We start from the raw sequence: 20,926 nt of genomic DNA, 5'->3' as shown, positions 1-20,926 counted from the left end.
CACCTTGGAAGGAAAGTTATGACCAACCTTGATAGCATATTAAAAAGCAGAGACGTTACTTTGCCAACCAAGTTCCGTCTAGTCAAGGTTATGGTTTTTCCACTGGTCATGTATGGCTGTGAGAAATGGTCTGTGAAGAAAGCTGATCACCGAAGAATTGATGCTTTTGAACTGTGATGTTGGAGAAGACTCTTGAGAGTCCTTTGAACTGCAAGGAGACCCCACCAATCCATTCTAAAGGAGATCAATCCTGGGTGTTCATTGGAAGGACTGATGCTAAAGCTGAAGCTCCAATACTTTGGCCACCTCATGGGGCGAGGTGGCTCACTGGAAAAGACTCTGATGTTTGAAAGGATTGGGGGCGGGAGGAGAAGAGGATGACAGAGAATGAGATGGCTGGATGGCATCACCAACTCAATGGAGATGAGTTTGAGTGAACTCCGGGAGTTGGTGATGGACAGGGAGGCCTGGCGTTCTGTGATTCATGGGGTCGCAAAGAGTTGGACATGACTGAGCGACGAACTGACTGACTGACTGACTTATATTAGTTTTTTGAATATTGAGTTTTATTGTATTTTTACTTTAAATTATTGTATTGGTTTTGCCATACACTGACATGAATCTGCCCCAGGTGTACATATGTTCCCCATCTTGAAGCCCTCTCCCACCGCCCTCCACATCCCATCCCTCGGGTTTATCGTAGTACACCATCCCTGAGCATCCTGTATAACACATCGAACTTGGACTGGCAATTTGTTTCACATATGATAATATACATGTTTCAGTTCTATTCTCCCAAATCATCCCACCCCTCTCCCACTTATGTCCTTTTAAATTGCTATTAGGCTGTGATCCTTAGTCAGGATATCAAAACTATAGGATAAGTTTTTCAGAAAACCTTCACAGAAAATGCTACTAATCATTGACAATATTGTGACTTAAAACTTGGATAGGACTCCAGATTTAACATTAATAGAATGTTTGCATATCCTTCTTGTACCCCTTTAAATAAAGCACTTACAAAGTGATCTCATACAACTTAAAACTGGAAAGGCTTGAAAGCAGTAGTAAAGGGATAGCAGAAAGAGGAGAACCTCTGTTCCCTTTAGTCACTTTTGTATAGAGTATAGCCCCCCGTTTAGAGAACTGCCTTATTTACAAAACATGTAATTGTAGAGCTAATTTATAGAACAAATTCTTAGAGAATCATGGACCAGAGAAACTGGAATATGGTAACTGATTTTTAGAATTACATTATTTGGGGAATGGAAATGGAAACAAGGGTTCAATTTTGCTATCTTGAGTAATGAGCTTGCTGAGGGAAATATTAGAGGTATGGATTAATTTGCTGTTTGGAAAAGGCCCTTTGAGGAAAATAGTTTTGCTCCATTCCGTGGTGTTCGAGGGTTACATTTGAGCACTATGTGATTTCATTTTTGTAAACTTGTTCTAAGACTTGGCAGTACCCCAATTTGAAAAATAGTAAAAGTGTAATTTAGAACAAAATTCATTTAAAAAATTATATAGTTATGTGGGTTTGACAAATTTATCTACCATTGCAACCACAATAAGACCCCTTCCATCACACTCAGAATTTCCCCCATGACCCTTTGTAGTCCACTCGTTCTCCTGTCTCCAACCCTTAACAACCACTGATCTGATTTTTGTCCTTATACTATTTCTTTTTCCAAAATGTCATATAGAGCAGTGCAGTATATAGCCTTTTGAGCCTGGGTTCTTTTACTCAGCATAATGCGATTGAGATTTGTTAATGTTGCTGTGTGTCTCAGTAGTTCCTTCCTTTTCCTTGATGAGTAGTTGGCATTCCACTGTGTGGATGTACCATAATTTGTTACCCTTTCTCCAATTGAGGCCATATAGTAGGCAGAAAAATGACTCTCTGGTCTCTAGAACCTGATAATGTCTTAGTTTTGTATACTGACAAAGGGGATTTTGCAGATTTGGTTAAGGTTAAGGAGTTTGAGATGGGGATATTATTCTGAATTATTTAGATTATCCCAGTTCTCTTCACATGGAGTAATTTAAAGGGAAAGAAGAATAGGTCAAAGAGATGTGCCATGAGAGGACCTTGACTGGAAGCTGGCAACCAGCAAGGCAGCAGGGACTTTGGTCCTAGTGTATCAGGGAACTGACAGCCCAAATGAGCAGGAAATGAATTCTCCCCTAGAGCCTCCAGAAACAAAGGCAGTTGTCTGTAGGGACTTTGATTGTAGTGCAGTGAGACCCTGGCCAGACTTCTGACCTACAGAGCTGTGATATACATTTATGTTATTTTCAACTATTAACCATATATATGTGTGTTAGATCTGTTTCTGGACTCTCTTCTGTTTTGTTAATTTAGATGTTATCCTTTCTCTAATGGCCACCTCATGCAACAAGTTGACTCTCTGGAAAAGACTCTGATGCTGGGAGGGATTGGGGGCAGGAGGAGACGGGGACGACAGAGAATGAGATGGCTGGATGGCATCACCGACTCGATGGACATGAGTTTGAGTGAATTCTGGGAGTTGGTGATGGACAGGGAGGCCTGGCGTGCTGTGATTCATGGGGTTGCAGAGTCGGACACGACTGAGTGACTGAACCGAACTGAATACCATTACTGTCCTAATTCCTGTAGCCTTTTAGTCTTGAATGTGACAGTGTGCATCCTTAAATTTTGTTATTTTACAAAATTGTTTTGGATACTCTAGCTTCTGCCTGTGTCTCATTTTTAATAGTACAAAACTCATAAGTTAGTAGACTGGCTTCTTTCAGCTTCTGTTTTACTCCTAGGAGAGTGAAAAGAACCAAGGGTTATACCTATTGCTAGGCTAGTTTGCCTGATTGATAGCTGATGTTTGCCAGAATGGGAAGAATCCTGTTGCAGTTCTGTCTCTTTATTCTTCTGTTGAGGTCTCTTCCCAGTATTTTTATTTTGGAAAAAAAAAAAATTGTTTTTTTTTTTTTTCTTTTAAAAAGATAAACCTTAGTAATTCACTTGTGTGGTTCTTTTTGATTAAGTCCTGCAGATCTCCCAGTGTATTACTCTGATTTAAAAACAAACTCATTCGAGTTGCAAGAAAGAATCCTGCCTAGAACTATATTGGAGGGAAAAGAAAGAAAGGTGGACTGATGTTGGTTTGAGAACAAATCCCAAGTATAGACATAGGGCTCTCTTATAATTCAGGGCCAAGACTGTAAATTAAGCTGCTTTAAGGACCACTGCAGATGATAGAAGAGAACCGGGAAAATTAAAACTGCCTTTCTTTTTTCTTCATGGAAAAGAATGCAGAAAGCATTGTGAGATTCTTAAACTCACGCCAGCCATGCGTTTCTTACCTCCTTCCTTTACCTCCTTTCTCTCTAGTTGCTATAAAATTCTGACATGATTTTAAAGTTTTTGATAGAAATATTTAAATACCGTTTAAATATAAATTGGAATTCCTCTAGTTTTCCTACCTTTGGCACTTAGTATGTTTTATCATCTGGGGATGGCATTTTTTATTTTCCTAAAGCTGGAAATAAGATGTATGTACACATAATTTTCTTCTACTTTAAGACATTTCCTATTTTGTTTCTATCTTGCCTTTGATATTCTTCAGTGAAAATCTCTGAATTGTATTACAGAACTCTAAATGTATATGGTAGTTTTAGTTGTCGATCTGTGTCTGGAATTTTTTTCAGCTTCAGATGATACTGATGTAAAAGCATCTAGTTTTTCACTCTACAGCCTCAAGGAGGTATACTGCGTCTACTGTCTGTGTGTGTGTGTCGTGTTTTTTTTTTTTTTTTTGGTAACTTTCTTCAACAGCCAGATCAAATCCAACTTAAGAGAAAAAGAACATTATAAAAGTTTCACTTTGAGCAGTGAAAGAAATTGTTTATGACAGCAGATAGTCTTTATAGAGGGGTCTAGTTTTATCTTAAGGTGATTCAAGGAGCTTTCACAGAGAAAATAAAAAATAAAATTAAAATAATTCATAAAATAATTTCATTGCTTAGTTAATTTTTACTTGGAAAAATTTAAGAGTTATTAAAATGTTGCAGGAATAAGAATAATAATATAAGAAGTATACATGTGTGCTTTACCTGTATTTATCTGTTATTAATATTTTATCCCATTGCACATATGCTGTTTATATACTTGTGTATTTCTTTCTGAAACATTTAAAGTTGAGTAACATACATCATGACATTTTACCTCTAAATACTGCATTGCATTTTTCCCTAAGAATAGTGATATTCTTTTTCATATAACCACAATATATTGTTAACTTCAGTAAATTCAGCTTTAGCAAATTAACATTGCTAAATTAGTTTTGACAAATCTGCCATCAGTATTTCCATTTGTCTCTTGACTCAACAATATCCTTTATAATGTTTTTCCACTTTAGTTGAGGAGCCTCACAACAGTTGTAACATTTAATTGTCACTACTTTTTAGCTTCCTTTACTGGAATGTTTCCACAGCCTATCTTTGTATTTTATAACATTGACTTTAACTTCCCTTCCCACTTTTAATAGAATATTACTTATTCCTACTTTGGCTTTGTCTAATGATTCCTCATGATACAGATTATACATTCTCAGGTGTAATTTTACATGAATCATGTTCTGTATATTAAGGTCTTGTGTATACCTAAGGAGTTGGTAATGGACAGGGAGGCCTGGCGTGCTGTGATTCATGGGATTTCAAAGAGTCGGACACAACTGAGCAACTGAACTAACTATATGTCCTTTTAATGGTGATGTTACTTTATGTTTTTGTTCAAGTAATTTTTTAAAAATTAGGTGTATGTGTTTAGAAGGGAAATAAATGCCATTCAAGTTTAAGAGCAAACAATATTTTCTTCAAAGGAATATACTTAGAAATAAGGTTCCCAATAGATAAAATCTAATTTGACGTAAGACTTGAGGTGGTATATTTTAACTTTATTTATGCAAAGTTTCTATGTAGTGTATTGGCATTTAATCTGTCCCCAGACTGCCATGGAGTCTTGTTGTTATCCTCTTTGGGATCTGCTAGTCATTCTGGTGAAAGAAGAAAATTGAAATTAGACTAAAAGAAATTTTAAAAATTGAGATATCTCAATATTAAATCTCTAACATGTCACAATTAACACCAGATTAAAATATTTTTATAATGTCTATTTGAGTTTGTACTTATTAGAAAAATTTCAACACAAAATGAACTTAAAAGAGCCAAATGTGTTGGCTGGAAAGAAAATTGTAAACTTCTCAGAGAAATAATCACATCTTTATCCTTTAGTTATTTGAGGAATTTATTATTAAGTGAATATAAAGTTTTGTGAATAGGTAACTTTCTTAGATATTTTTAGTTTGTTAGTCTTAGAGTTTGTATAAAAATTATCAGAAGATGATAGACACATATTTTAAAGAAAATAGTCATTTTGAGTATTCATAATCGTTAATTTCTTGACTTTCTGAAAAGTATTTGTAACATCAGTATAAAGATGGTACGGCGTTCTCTAAGAAAAAGTATTAGTTGAGGTCTTTTGCAGAACATAGTGGATCAAGAACTCTTTAGTGGCATCTTAAACATAATCCATTTACTTTGATTACATATGTGTATTACAAATAAAATATATATTGCCCACGTACTGTAAACGCTGAAACTGCAATACTTTGGCCACCTCATGCGACGAATTGACTCACTGGAAAAGACTCTGATGCTGGGAAAGGCTGGGGGCGGGAGGAGAAGGGGACGATGGAGAATGATGGCTGGATGGCATCACCGACTCTGTGGACATGAGTTTGAGTGTACTCGGGGAGTTGGTGATGGACAGGGAGGCCTGGCGTGCTGTAATTCATGGGGTCGCGGAGAGTCGGACACGACTGAGCGACTGAACTGAACTGAACTATAAACATCAAAGCATTTGAGGTATGAAATTAGATGACTGTAAAATGATTTGAATGTCAAAGTGCCCATTAAATTTAACACTTGAACTTGAAAAATTATTGGATTCTTCTGTGAGTTAGATTTCTCCCATTAGCTACCCTGCAGAGTATTGAAAAGGAGAAAAAGTTACCTTGGTATTCTTTCCAGGTTTGCTTTTTGATTTTACAAAGAAGTACACTACTTAAATTGTAGTAGTTTGTAGCTGCTACTTCTGACACTTGTATACATGTTTCTGTCTCCAGAGTGTACTAATGGTACCCTGGGGACTGAGAAGGATTCATTGTGTCTTTTCAAGTGTATAACTTAATTTTAGGACCTTGAATATTGTTTAAAAAGTTGTTTTTATTTACTTTCATTCCTCAGACAAGACAGCTGTGTAGATTCTACTTCATCCCTGAGAAAGAACAAGCAACCTGAAGGTTTGGAATTAAAACAAGGTATGGATCACATACTTGACTTTTTCTGAAACATTTGCCTGAAAATTATAAGCACTTTACCAATAATAAATTTTCATAGTCTTCTAGTTTTCCCTCGTTTTATAAATAGGGAAAGAAAATTTATTTGGTCTGAGGTCAAAAGTAAGGAATACATCCTTTATTTCATGACCCCTTTGGGTATTGGAGTGGTTCTGTCTTAGTAATATATGGTTACAAGTGCCATCAGCAAGGTTTCATTTTGAAAAGTTTTAATTCAATAATCTATTTATACTCTTAGCTGAAGGATACTGTAGATATGTTGACTGGATAACTGTGGGTTTTATGTAGAGGAAAAAAGTTTTATAGGATTATTTGTCTCTAATATTTTTTTTTTTTTTGCTTAATGTTTTGTCATTTACTTTCTTCCTTATATATTGTTTTCTACAAATCAGTAACTTTTGTAACACAAGGAAAGTGGTATGTGTTGTTTATTCAAGCCAGGTAGGTCATTTCAGTTCAGTTCAGTTCAGTTCAGTTCAGTCGCTCAGTCGTGTCCGACTCTCCGCGACCCCATGAATCACAGCACGCCAGGCCTCCCTGTCCATCACCAACTCCCGGAGTACACTCAAACTCATGTCCACAGAGTCGGTGATGCCATCCAGCCATCTCATTCTCCGTCGTCCCCTTCTCCTCCCGCCCCCAACCTTTCCCAGCATCAGAGTCTTTTCCAGTGAGTCAACTCGTCTCATGAGGTGGCCAAAGTATTGGAGTTTCAGCTTTAGCATCAGTCCCTCCAATGAACATCCAGGATTGATCTCCTTTAGAATGGACTGGTTGGATCTCCTTGCAGTATAAGGGACTCTCAAGGGTCTTCTCCAACACCACAGTTCAAAAGCATCGATTCTTCGGCGATCAGCTTTCTTCACAGTCCAACTCTCACATCCATACATAACCACGGGAAAAACCATTGCCTTGACTAGACGGACCTTGGTCGGCAAAGTAATGTCTCTGCTTTTTAATATACTATCAAGGTTGGTCATAACTTTCCTTCCAAGGAGCAAGCGTCTTTTAATTTCATGGCTGCAATCAGCATCTGCAGTGATTTTGGAGCCCAAAAAAACAAAGTCTGACACTGTTTCCACTGTTTTTCCATCTGTTTCCCATGAAGTGATGGGACCAGATGCCATGATCTTTGTTTTCTGAATGTTGAGCTTCAAGCCAACCTTTTCACTCTCCTCTTTCACTTTCATCAAGAGGCTTTTGAGTTCCTCTTCACTTTCTGCCATAAGGGTAGTGTCATCTGCATATCTGAGGTTATTGATATTTCTCCCAGCAATCTTGATTCCAGCTTGTGCTTCTTCCAGCCCAGCGTTCCTCATGATGTACTCTGCATATAAGTTAATAAGCAAGGTGACAATATACAACCTTGACGCACTCCTTTTCCTATTTGGAACCAGTCTGTTGTTCCATGACCGGTTCTAACTGTTGCTTCCTGACCTGCATACAGGTTTCTCAAGAGGCAGGTCAGGTGGTCTGGGATTCCCATCTCTTTCAGAATGTTCCACAGTTTATTGTGATCCACACAGTCAAAGGCTTTGGCATAGTCAATGGGCTAATCTATTAGATGTCTTTTTGTTTGTTTGCTTTTTCCTCATGCCTGGTAGGGAAAATTGAATGTAAAAATAAATTTTTATTAGTTCCTCAAAGAATACCTCACATTTTTCCATTTTCCTGATAAAATTACTTCAGAGACATGAGAGTCCGTTGCGGCCAAAAGGGTTATGTTGTTTGTTTCATAGGCTGCTAATCTTTGATGACTTAGAATAGTTTCTCTAAAACTTTGAGTCATGAGAACTTCCTTGGGAGAGAGATACAGGTCATCAGTTTATTCAGGCAGAATTTCTTAAGCTGTGGTCTGTATTACCAACACTTAATTAGGAAAGGGGAAAAAAAGTTGGTAAATTTTGTGATTCTTTCAATTTGCATGTAGAAAGAACAAAATCTAAGTTTTCTATAATTCTAACTTATGTCCTCTGGCATTTATATATATTTCCGATGATTTTGAGTATTCCAATGCTTTTTAGAAGTCCTGTTAACTTCTTCAATAGCCAGACAAAATTGTATCTTTTTATTCTTACTTCTTCTCAGTATATTCTTGCTTCTTTTTAGCCTCCCCACCTTCATAAACTCAGATTCATAGTTTTATTTATATTTGTCATGTATAAGTACATGCTAAGCACACATCATTTTCATATTATGTAGTCATAATCATTTAACTCTTGTACCCTGTGTGTATTTTGACAACACTGCTGTTGTTTCTGCCTTTGTTTCTGTTTTTGCGTTTAATGAGCAGGTGGTGTGGAGACTGTTACTAGATTATCTGTGGAGAAAAGAGTGCCATATAAAGGATGGAAAAGTTCAGAATGGACAGGTTGATTCTCGTTCCCAGGGAAAAAGGAATGGAGACCACATTGTACAAATTAGTTAGTGCCGCGCTCTAAGGGGAGGGGTTTTTTCTGCTCCCTTGGTCCGGCACCTGGAGCTCTCTTAAACAGGATTTCCTTCCTGGTGCCAACAGCCTGTTTTTCTGTGACTTTTTTTTTTTAATGGTAACTTCAGTCATTTGAAAATTAGCGATGGAGGCAAAGAAGGAAAGGAAAATAACTCAGTAGCCAGATACCACAAAGCCCAGTTTTTAATACTCAGGAGCCTTGATAGACACTCTTAAGTTCTCACCTCAGCATCAGAATCGTGAGGAACACAGTAATCAGTAAGTGACAGCCAGCAGGAGTGAGGAAACAGAAGATCCAAGCCCAGCAGGACCATTGTGCAGTACTGTTCATGTGCATACTGTGACTGAATTGATAGAAAATGGTTACTTTTCAGCTCCTTTCAGAAAACAGGAAAATAAGTCAAGTCTTTTAGACAAATGCCTATGAAATGGTTAAAATTTTAAATTTTGTTGCATAATGGGGTATATTATAAATTATTTAGAAGATTCAATTATGTGGAACACCTTACAGACGAATGTTAGTAAAACTGAAATTCAAACCAGGGAGTAAGTATAACTTGATGGGAGTTACCCAAGAAGTTGAGGTACCCCAGGAGACAGAAATGCTGGTAGGCTCAGTAAAGATTGACTTTTTTCTAAATAGACTAATATTGTCTATTTTTAATATGTAGATTTTAAAAAGTGATTTATTGTTATCTCTAACTTTTTATTTTTGCTCACAGTTGGTTAATAAAAACAGAACATAATTCTCCTTGTGAATGCATTGTCATTTTATTTAATGGCTTGACCATTTAAGAAAATTCATTGAAGCTTATTTAGTGTTAAAGTAACTGTTCAGTAGACCAAAATATAAAGCAGCATTGAATTTTCTCATTGCTCTTTCAGGATAAAATAAATCTTATTTTTATGCCCTATTAATAGTATGTGATATTGGCAAGTTATCTAAATTATCTTTTCAGTTTTTTCAGCTTCTGGAATACTCAATATTGAGAAATAGTAACTGTGAATTGGATAAATTGAAATTGGCATTTCTTTGTCTAGTGCTGGTATTACTTATCTTGTTGATAGGAAATTCATTTATGAAACTGGCTGTGCTGAAGATGAGTATCAGACTGTACACTAACTTCTGCCTTCACTGAAAAAACATTTAAATGTAAATATAATCCAGTTGATTGATATTGCAGTAAAATAGCATTAGGATTAGTGTTGTAAATCATTTTTAGCAAAAGGGTAGAAGAATGGTTTGTATAAATTTTCTAAATTGGTCATTTGTGCCACAGTTAAAAAAATGGAACTGCTATTTGTTAAAAATATTTATTTTTCAGTTTATGTGCTTTACAGTTTCTTTCTTTGTCTTTTCTAAAATTGGGGGATAATTGCTTTACAGTGTTGTGTTGGTTTCTGCCATATAACAGCATGAATCAGGCATAGGTATGCATATATCCCCTCCCTCTTGACTCTTGAGCCTCCCACCCACACCCTGCTCCCCACCCCCACCCCGGGTTGTCACAGAGCACCAGGTTCAGCTCCCTGTGTTGCACAGCAGCTTGTATTTCACATATGGTAACCTATATGGTTCAGTGCTGCTCTCTCTAATCATTCCAGCCTCGCCTTTTCCTGCTGTGTCCACGAGTCTGGTCTCTGTCAGCGTGTCACAGTTATTTAATACATTGAAAATATTTAAAAAATATAAAACAGATCTTTGCTAATATTATTGAACTCTCATATATTTATCTATAAATAAATAAATTTAAGATACTCAGTAATATTAAAGCAATTTAAATTGTTGCTTTAAAGTTTATTGCTGGAGTATGTGTAATTTTGCAAAGTATTCTCCTTTGTAACTTCAAAAATTAAGTCCTTATGTTTGTGTTCCTTCTTGGAAGTTGTTATGAGAATTTTTCTTTTTAACTCTACATAATTAAATAGCTAATTTAAAATTTATATTTAGGATGAAGAGGAGTTGAGATTTATAGTAGTTCCTTTAAAATATTTGAAAGGCTGCTATGTAGAAGACTGATTAGGTTCGTTCTAATAGAGAATAAAAGTAGGGCTAGTAGATAAGGTTATTATTAGATATGGTTGGTTCAGTTTGCTTATTTCAAATAGTCAGATGTATCAGAAAATGCATTCTGCTTTCTGATACATCCATATTGCTGAAGGTGTTTTCACACAAGTTACACAAATGGCCACTTGGTGGTGCTGCTGTAGAGAAGATTCAAGTAGTGTTTAAACGTTTGGATGTTTGACCTTAATCTTGAAGTTCCTTTCTATCAGATTTTCTAAAGACCAGTGCCTAGTGCAGTGCTGGCACTTGCGAAGTGTTAATAATTGTTTTATTAAATTGTTTAATGGAAGAATAATGAGATATACAATCTTTTCTCTGTCTCCATTTTTCTGTTAGAAAAAAACATAATTGATTTTTAGTCTTTCGTGGTCATGTATGGATGTGAGAGTTGGACTGTGAAGAAGGCTAATCGCCGAAGAATCGATGCTTTTGAACTGTGGTGTTGGAGAAGACTCTTGAGAGTCCCTTATACTGCAAGGAGATCCAACCAGTCCATTCTAAAGGAGATCAATCCTGGATGTTCATTGGGGGAACTGATGCTAAAGCTGAAACTGCAATACTTTGGCCACCTCATGCGACGAGTTGACTCACTGGAAAAGACTCTAATGCTGGGAAAGGTTGGGGGCGGGAGGAGAAGGGGACAACTGAGAATGAGATGGCTGGATGGCATCACCGACTCTGTGGACATGAGCTTGAGTGAACTCCGGGATTTGGTGATGGACAGGGAGGCCTGGCGTGCTGTGATTCTTGGGGTCGCGGAGAGTCGGACATGACTGAGCGACTGAACTGAACTGAAGCTGTATGATGGTTTCGAAATACATTCATTTGAATATAGCTATAAAAATAGGTAATGAAACCGCATGATATAGAAAATGATCAAAATTAATAAAACATTGACTGCATTTTACTCTGCATCTTTTACATCATCTTTCTCATGTGAAAATTATTCCTCTTATCTATTAGAGAAAGACATGCAAACACACAGAAAAATGCACACAGACTTTTATTATGATTAGACGCAAGTCTTGTCCCTTTTTTTTTTTTTTTTTTTTTAATTAATGTCATCGCCTCACGCAATTATATTTTGGCCTTCTAATTCAGGAGTTAGTGAATGATAACTTTAAGAATTTACCTTATTGAGAGCTTCAAGAATTGGAAAAGTAGACTTTAATAGGGAAAAATTGTTCACAGTGGTTAAACCATGTGATGAAATTTAGATATTTTCAGCCTTTCAGACTGCTGGTCAACAAATTATAATTATACACACTCCCTGAGAATATAAAATAAAAATACTAGAAATTTTAAAGTGAATAAATACATAAAAACTAATATATTTAAATTTCTTCCTTTAAAATTTTTCAGTTAAATATGGTAATTATTATAGTTCGTATTAATTATGTATTAATTTATAAGTAAAAATAAAGTTTATGTGTGTGTAGTGGGACAGGTACTGAAAAATGTTTTCACTGATAGGTTTATGTAAACAATGAAGTTGAGAGGTGACTCTTTTAGGCTATTAAGGATTGATGGTGACCATAGTGTTCATTTATTACTTCTAAAAAATTAAATGTGATATGAGATTTTCCCATTGTTTAGCAAAGATACTAAACAAAAAACTGTAGGAGACTATTTGAATCCTTAAGGTGAGAGTAAATAGAAAAACTCAGTTAATTTTTGTTCTTACTGCTTTTGTTGTTATTGTTGTTCTGAGGTGATACTGCTCTAGGGGAAACGAAGGTAGGTACGGAGGGGAACTAGAATAAAAAAGAGTGAAGAAATGAACTTGCACTTACAAAGGGGTTGATTTTTGCTGAAAAGAACTTCACAACCCTTTAAGTACAATTTAGAAAAAACTGAAAAGACAATGAGAAAACTGTCATCAGAGACTTTTATTGCTCAGTAAAGGAAGAGAGAATGGAGATCATCAATTAATAAAGTAGCATTTATTGGCCAAAAGCTTTATGTGAGGAAATCCCTGGTTTGGCAAATGAACTCTGCACAGCCTCTTCATTTGAAGACTACAGTTGCAGGCAGGCATGTTAGAGAGCTGAGGGGAGACTGAAAAGAAAGTGTTGCAAGCCTGTTGTGGAGTTGAAAACAGAAAGCATGTGTACACTTGTACTGCTGGTTTGTTTTCAAAGTTAGAGTCTAATTCCTTTCCTCCTAGCCCTTGATTATCCCCTTGACTGGCTCTAACAAATGAGTATTCACAGAATGTGGCTTCTCAACAGGAGTTAACTTCTTTAACGATTAAAAAAAAAAAAAAACCAAAACATTGTTTTGGGGAAATGATATCCAATTCAGTGATTGGTGAAGTAAGAAGAGATTGTGGGATAACCATCAGTGTGGCTTAAGAATCTACATCTCTTTTCTCATTCCTCTGAGTTTTTCACAAGTTATTACCAGCAGTGACACCAAACATGATCCTCCCTGCTTTTTAATTTGTCTCTTTCTATGAGTAATAGTTAAATGAAAGGGTGAAAATTACATTTTATATGGCAAATTAGCCCATACTCTTCCTGTACCTTTTGAAGGCCTCCTGTTGAATTTAAATGTGAGACTTTTCTGTATTTCTTTTTTTTTTTTAAAGTAAACTGACAAGATTATGGGATGTGTAATAGTCTGTGTGTGTTTTATCAAGAAGGAAATTATGAAGACTTGGATTCAGAATTTTGAGAGAAATGTTTGTTTCCATGTTTCTTTAAATTGTGCTCATTTTAACCATTATATCTTGTGATGTGTTTGACAGTATTGTAGACACACTGTGAGGAAGTGTCTCTCTTCAGCTACTTTGGAGTTCATATATGCCAAACCTCCTTAGATGTTTGAATCCGCTTTGGATCCAGTGTGCTTTTTGATCATTATATTCTCATCCAGTTCATTGGAAAAAATAACTCCTTATATAAAAGCTCTCCTCCCAAAGGGAAGATCGTAAATACTAGGCTTGAAATCAGATTTTGTCAGCAGGTTCTGAACTTTTTATGTACCTAGCATCCATAGCCTATGATATACTTAGCAGTTTTGATTGCTATATCATATAGTTGATACATAATAAGCTTGTAGTTAACAAACTTTATTTTTGAAAAGTAATACTTAAAAAAATTTTGGAATGTCTTTAGATTTATAAAAAAAATTTGAGTGGAAACAACAGAACTCCTGTATACCCACTTACCAGTTCTTCCAGTTTCCCATATTATCTTGCATTAGTGAGGTAAATCTGTTACAATTGATGCAGCAATATTAATACATTATCACTAACTAAAATCCATAGTTTACATTAGGGTTCATTCTTTGTGCTGTACCTGCTATGAGTTTTGGTAACTTCCATGATGCTAAAGCTGAAACTCCAGTACTTTGGCCACCTCATGTGACAAGTTGACTCACTGGAAAAACTCTCATGCTGGGAAGGATTGGGGGCGGGAGGAGAAGGGAACGACAGAGAATGAGATGGCTGGATGGCATCACCCCATGAATCACAGCACCCCAAGCCTCCCTGTCCATCACCAACTCCTTCTTTCTCTTCTATCCTGTCCAGTGTGTACAAGTTCTTAAAAAGAAGATAAAAGTGAAACAGAATATTAGTTATATTTGTCCTTTAATATTCTGCCACCTACCCCAAAGACTGAGTTGCTTATAAGCGTGTTTTTCATTCTGGTCTTAACAAAACTGAGTTAAATTGTGGTTCATTTCCCTTAGCCTTTAGATTTGTTTATATTACTTTTATAGATTGATATCAATCTTTTATATTAAGCATTGATCATGTGTCCTTTTTAAAATATGTGGTCCTCATAGAGGTTCTTTTATTTTTCTTTTTTGTCCAATTTTTTTATTGCCGTACCTGTATTTTTTTAATTAATAACTTAATTTTATTGAAGGATAATTGCTCTACAGAATTTTTTTGTTTTCTATCAAACCTCAACATGAATCAGCCATAGGTATACATATATCCCCTCCCTTTTGAACCTCCCTCCATCTCCCTTCCCATCCCACCCCTCTAGGTTGATGCACAGCTCCTGCTTGAGTTTCTTGAGCCATACAACAAATTCCCGTTGACTGTCTATTTTACATATGATAACATAAGTTTCCAAGTTGCTCTTTTCGTGTATATCAAACTCTCCTCCTTTCTTCCCATGCCCACAAGTCTATTCTCTATGTTTGTTTCTCCATTGCTGCCCTGTAAGTAAATTCTTCAGTACCATTTTTCTAGATTCCGTATATCAGTTCAGTTCAGTCGCTCAGTCGTGTCCGACTCTTTGCGACCCCATGAATCACAGCACGCCAGGCCTCCCTGGCCATTACCAACTCCCAGAGTTCACTCAAACTCATGTCCATGGAGTCGGTGATGCCATCCAGCCATCTCATTCTCTATCGTCCCCATCTCCTCCTGGCCCCAATCCCTCCCAGCATCAGTCTTTTCCAGTGAGTCAACTCGTTACATGAGGTGGCCAAAGTATTTCAGTTTCAGCTTTAGCACCAGTCCTTCCAGTAAACACCCAGGATTGATTCCCTATATATGCATTGGTATATGATATTTATCTTTCTCTTTCTGACTTACTTCACTCTGTATAATAGGTTCTAGGTTCATCCACCTCATTAGAACAGACTCAAATGTGTTCTTTTTAATGGCTGAGTAACGCTCCATTGTGTGTATGTACCACAACTTCTTTATCCATACATCTGTTAATGGACATCTAGGTTGCTTCCACGTTCTAGCTATTGTAAATAGTGCTTCAGTGAACATCGGGATACATGTGTCTTTTTCAGTTTTGGTTTCCTCAGGTTATGTGCCTAGGAGTGGGATTGCTGGGTCATATGGTCATTTTATTTCTAGTTTTTTGAGGAATCTCCATACCTTCTTCTATATGGCTGTATCAATTTACATTCCCACCAACAGTACAAGAGAGTTTCCTTTTCTCCACACCCTCTCCAGCATTTATTGTTTGTAGACTTTTTGATGATGGCCATTCTATGACTGATGTGAGGTGATATCTCATTGTAGTTTTGATTTGCAGTTCTTTAATAATGAGCAGTGTTGAACATCTTTTCCTGTGTTTGTTAGCGATCTGTATGTCTTCCTTGCAGCAATGTCTGCTTAGGTCTTTTTCACACTATTTGATTGGGTGGTTTGTTTTTCTAGTATTGAGTTGTATGAGCTGCTTGTATATTTTGGAAATTAATCCTTTGTCAGTTGTTTAAGTTGCTATTATTTTCTCCTGTTCTGACGGTTGTCTTTTCATCTTGCTTATAGTTTCTTTTGCTGTGCCAAAGCTTTTAAGTTCAATCGGGTCCCAGTTGCTTACTTTTGTTTTTATTTCCGTTACTCTAGAAGGTGGGTCATAGAGGATCTTGCTTTGATTTATGTCATTGTGTATTCTACCTGTGATTTCCTCTAAGAGTTTTATAGTTTCTGGTCTTACATTTAGATCTTTTATCCATTTCAAGTTTATCTTTTTGTATGGTATTAGGAAGGGTTCTAACTTCATTATTTTACTTGTAGCTGTCCAGTTTTCCCAGCACCACTTTTGAAGAGGCTGTCTATGCCCCATTGTATATTCTTGCCTCCTTTGTTAAAGATAAGGTACCCATAGGTGCATAGGTTTATTTCTGGGTTTTCTATCTTGTTCCATTGGTCTATGTTTCTGTTTTTGTGCCAGTATCATACTCTCTTGATGACTATAGCTTTGAAGTATAATCTGACATCAAGAAGGTTGATTCCTCCAGTTCCAATTTTCCTCAAGACTGCTTTGGCTACTCAGGGCCTTTTGTGTTTCCATATGAATTGTAAAATTTTTTGTTCTAGTTCTGTGAAAAATGTCATTGATAATTTGATAGGGATCACATTAAATCTGTAGATTGTGTTTGGTAGTATAGTCATTTTCATATTGAATCTTCCTACTCAGGAACACAGAATATCTCTCCATATGTTTATGTCATCTTTGATTTCTTTCATTAGTGTCTTATAATACTCTGTGTACAGTTCTTTTGTCTCCTTAGGTAAATATATTCCTAGATATTTAATTATTTTTGTTGCAGTGGTGAATGGGATTGATTCCTTAATTTCTTTCTGCTTTTTTCATTGTTAGTATATAGAAATGCAAGTGATTTCTTTGTATGGATTTTGTATCCTGTGACTTTGCTAAATTCACTGATTAGCTCTTGCAATTTTGTGATACTATCTTAAGGGTTGTCTGTGTACAATATCTTGTCATCTGCAAACAGTGAGAGCTTTACTACTTCTTTTCTGATTTGGATTCCTTTCATTTCTTTTTCTTCTCTGATTGCTGTAACTAGGACTTCCAAAACTATGTTGAGTAATAGTGGTGAAAGTGAATACCCTTGTCTTGTTTCTGACCTTAGGGAGAATGCTTTCAGTTTTTCACCATTGAGAATAATGTTTGCAGTAGGCTTATCATCTATGGTCTTTGCCGTGTTGAGGTAGGTCCTTCTTTGCCCCATTTTTTGAAGAGTTTTAATCTTGAATGGGTGCAGAATTTTGTCAAATGCTTTTCTTGCATCTATTGAGATGGTCATGTGGCTTTAATCTTTCAATTTGTTAATATGGTGTATCACATTAATTGATTTGTGTATATTGAAGAATCCATACATCCCTGAAATAAACCCAACTTGGTCATGGTGTATGAGCTTTTTGATGTGTTGCTGGATTCTGATTGTTAAAATTTTGTTAAGGATTTTCTCATCTATGTTCATCAGTGATATTGGCCTATAGTTTTCTTTTTTTGTGTTGTCTCTGTCTGGATTTGGTATTAGGATGATGGTGGCTTTGTGGAATGAGTTTGGAAGTGTTCTTTCCTCTGCAGTTTTTGGAAAGAGTTTTAGGATGATAGGCATTAACTCTTCTCTAAATGTTTGGTAGAATTCACCTGTGAAGCCATCTGGTCCTGGGCTTTTGTTTTTTCGGAGATATTTGATCACAGCTTCTATTTCAGTGCTTGTAATTGGGTTGTTCATAATTTCTATTTCTTCTTGTTTCAGTCTTGGAAGATTGAACTTTTCTAAGAATCTGTCCATTTCTTCTAGGTTATCCATTTTATTGCCATATAGTTGTTCATAATAGTCTCTTATAATCCTTTGTATTTCTGCATTGTCTGTTGTAACCTCTCCTTTTTCATTTCTTATTTTGTTGATTTGATTCTTCTCTCTTTTTTTCTTGATGAGTCTGGCTAAAGGTTTGTCAATTTTGTTTTCTTCTCAAAGAAACAGCTTTTAGTTTTATTAATATTTACTGTTTTTTTTTTTCACTTCTTTTTCATTTATTTCTGCTCAGATCTTTATGATTTATTTTTTTTTATTAATTTGGGGGTTTTTGGTTGTCTGTTTTGTTTTTCTTTTCCCAGTTGTTTTACGTGTAAAGTTAGGTTGTCTATTTGATTTTTATTTTGTTTGTTTCTTGAGGTAGAATTGTATTGCTATAAATTACCTCTTAGTACTGCTTTTGCTGCATCCCATAGGTTTTCAGTTGTCATGTTTTCATTGTCATTTGTTTCTAGAAAATTTTCATTTCTCTTTTGATTTCTTCGGTAACCTGTTGGTTATTTAGAAAAGTATTGTTTAATCTCCATGTGTTTGTGTTTCTTATAGCTTTTTTCTTGTAATTGATATCTAGTCTCATTGCATTGGGGTCAGAGAAGATGCTTAATACAATTTCAATTTTATTAAATTTACTGAGATTTGATTTGTGATCCAAAATGTGGTCTATCCTGGAGAATGTTCCATGTGCACTTGAGAAGAAGGTGTATTCTTCTGCATTTGGATGGAACATCCTGAAGTTATGAGATCCATCTCATCTAATGTATAATTTAAGACTTGTGTTTCCTTGTTTTCTGTGTTGATGATCTGTCCATTGGTGTGAGTGGGGTATTAAAGTCTCCTAATATTGTGCTACTGTCAATTTCTCCTTTTATGTCTATTAGTAATTGTTTTAAATATTGAGGTGCTTTTATATTGGGTGTACAGATATTTAAAATTGTTATGTCTTCCTCTTGAATTGATCCCTTGATCATTATGTAGTGTCCGTCCTTATCTCTTGTAATCTTTATTTTAGGGTCAATTTTGTCTGATATGAGGACAAAAGCTGTTTATTTTGTCAGCTTTCTGTTGCTTCCCATTTACATGGAGTATATTTTTCCATCCTCTCACTTTCATTCTATATGTGTCTTTAGGTCTGAAGTAGGTCTCTTTTAGATAGCATATATATAGGTCTTGTTTTTGTATCCATTCAGCAAGTCTGTGTCTTTTGGATGGAGCATTTAATCCATTCACATTTAAAGTAATTATTGATATGTATGTTCCTATTGACATTTTCTTAATTTTGGGGGTTTGATTTTGTAGATCATTTTCTTCTCTTGTGCTTCTTGACTATATAAGTCCCTTTTACATTGAGACTCTGATGCTAGGAAAGGTTGGGGGCGGGAGGAGAAGGGGACGACAGAGAATGAGATGGCTGGATGGCATCACCGACTCTGTGGACATGAGTTTGAGTGAACTCTGGGAGTTGGTGATGGACAGGGAGGCCTAGCGTGCTGTGATTCATGGGGTCGTGGAGAGTCGGGCACGACTGAGCGACTGAACTGAACTGAACATTGTTGTAACGCTGATTTAGTAGTACTGAATTCTCTTAATTTTTGCTTGCCTGAAAAGATTTTATTTCTCCATCAATTTTGAATGAGATCCTTGCTGGGTATAGTAATCTTGGTTGTAGGTTTTTCACTTTCAGTACTTTAAATATATGCTGCCATTCCCTTCTGGCTTGCAAAGTTTCTGCTGAAAGATCAGCTGTTAAACATATGGGGTTTCCCTTGTATGTTACTTGTTGCTTTTCCCTTGCTACTTTTAATATTCTTTCTTTATGTTTAGCCTTTGTTAGTTTGATTAGTATGTGTCTTAGTGTGTTTCTCCTTGGGTTTATCCTATATGGGGCTCTTCGTGCCTCTTGGACCTGATTGACTATTTCCATTTCCATGTTGGGGAAATTTTCAAATACAACCTCTTCAAAAATTTTCTCATACCCTTTCTTTTTCTCTTCTTCTGGGACCCCTAGAATTCTAATGTTGGTGCGTCTGATATTGTCCTTAGGTCTCTGATACTATCCTCAATTCTTTTCATTCATTTACTTTATTCTGCTCTTCAGAAGTTATTTCCACCATTTTATCTTCCAGCTCACTGATTTATTCTTCTGCTTCAGATATTCTGCTATTGATTGCTTTTAGAGGATTTTTAATTTCAGTAATTGTATTGTTTGTCTTTGTATGTTTATTCTTTAATTCTTCTAGATCTTTGTTAATTGATTCTTGCACTTTATTTTGTTTTCAAGGTGTTTGATCATCTTTTCTATCATTATTCTGAATTCTTTTTCAGTTAGTTTGCATATTTTCTCTTCATTTGTTTGAATTTCTGTGTTTCTAGTTTGTTCCCTCATTTGGGTAGCATTTCTCTGCCTTTTCGTTATTTTTTTTTTTTTTTAATTTAATTGTGTTTGAGGTCTCCTTTTCCCAGGCTTCAAGGTTGAATTCTTTCTTCCTTTTGGTTTTTGCCCTACTGTGGTTGGTCCAGTGGTTTGTGTAAGCTTCGTATAGGCTAAGATTTTTGCTGAGTTTTTTGTTTGTTTGTTTGCTTTTCCTCTGATGGGCAAGGCTGAGTGATGTGGTAATCCTGTCTGCTGATGATTGGGTTTTTTATTTTCGTTTTGTTTGTTGTTTAAATGAGGTGTCCTGCACAGGGTGCTACTGGTGGTTGGGTGGTTGGGTCTTGTATTCAAATGGCTTCCATTGTGTGAATTCTCACCATTTGATACTCCCTAGGTTTAGTTCTCTGGCAGTCTAGGGTCTTGGAGTCATTACTCTCACTCAAAAGGCTCAGAGCTTGATCTCTGGTCAGGAACGAAGATTATACAAGTGGTTTGTTATGGTGTTAAGTGATATTGAAACAAATATCCAAAAACAAGCCAAAGATGACCCCCAGACAAATGGCAGTTACAAAATCAGGCAAATAGTA

The 20,926-nt window shown here is 36.1% G+C and overlaps 1 protein-coding gene across 1 annotated transcript in view; it reads left to right on the top strand.

Annotated features, from left to right (window-relative positions):
- The window catches only part of LOC129557906 (caspase activity and apoptosis inhibitor 1-like), a 58,412-nt gene that overhangs the window by 14,526 nt on the left and 22,960 nt on the right, over positions 1 to 20,926 (top strand). The window contains exon 3 of the mRNA XM_055428565.2: positions 6,283 to 6,356. Within this exon, the coding sequence (XP_055284540.2) occupies positions 6,283 to 6,356 (74 nt within the window). The remainder of the gene's footprint in view (positions 1 to 6,282; positions 6,357 to 20,926) is intronic.

Source organism: Moschus berezovskii, chromosome Y (assembly GCF_049115385.1).
Source record: "Moschus berezovskii isolate FMDL1 chromosome Y, NW_MosBer_1.0, whole genome shotgun sequence".
NCBI classification, from domain to species: domain Eukaryota; kingdom Metazoa; phylum Chordata; class Mammalia; order Artiodactyla; family Moschidae; genus Moschus; species Moschus berezovskii.
Note: the sequence above shows the minus strand (reverse complement) of the source record. Positions and strands in the feature narration are given on the sequence as shown.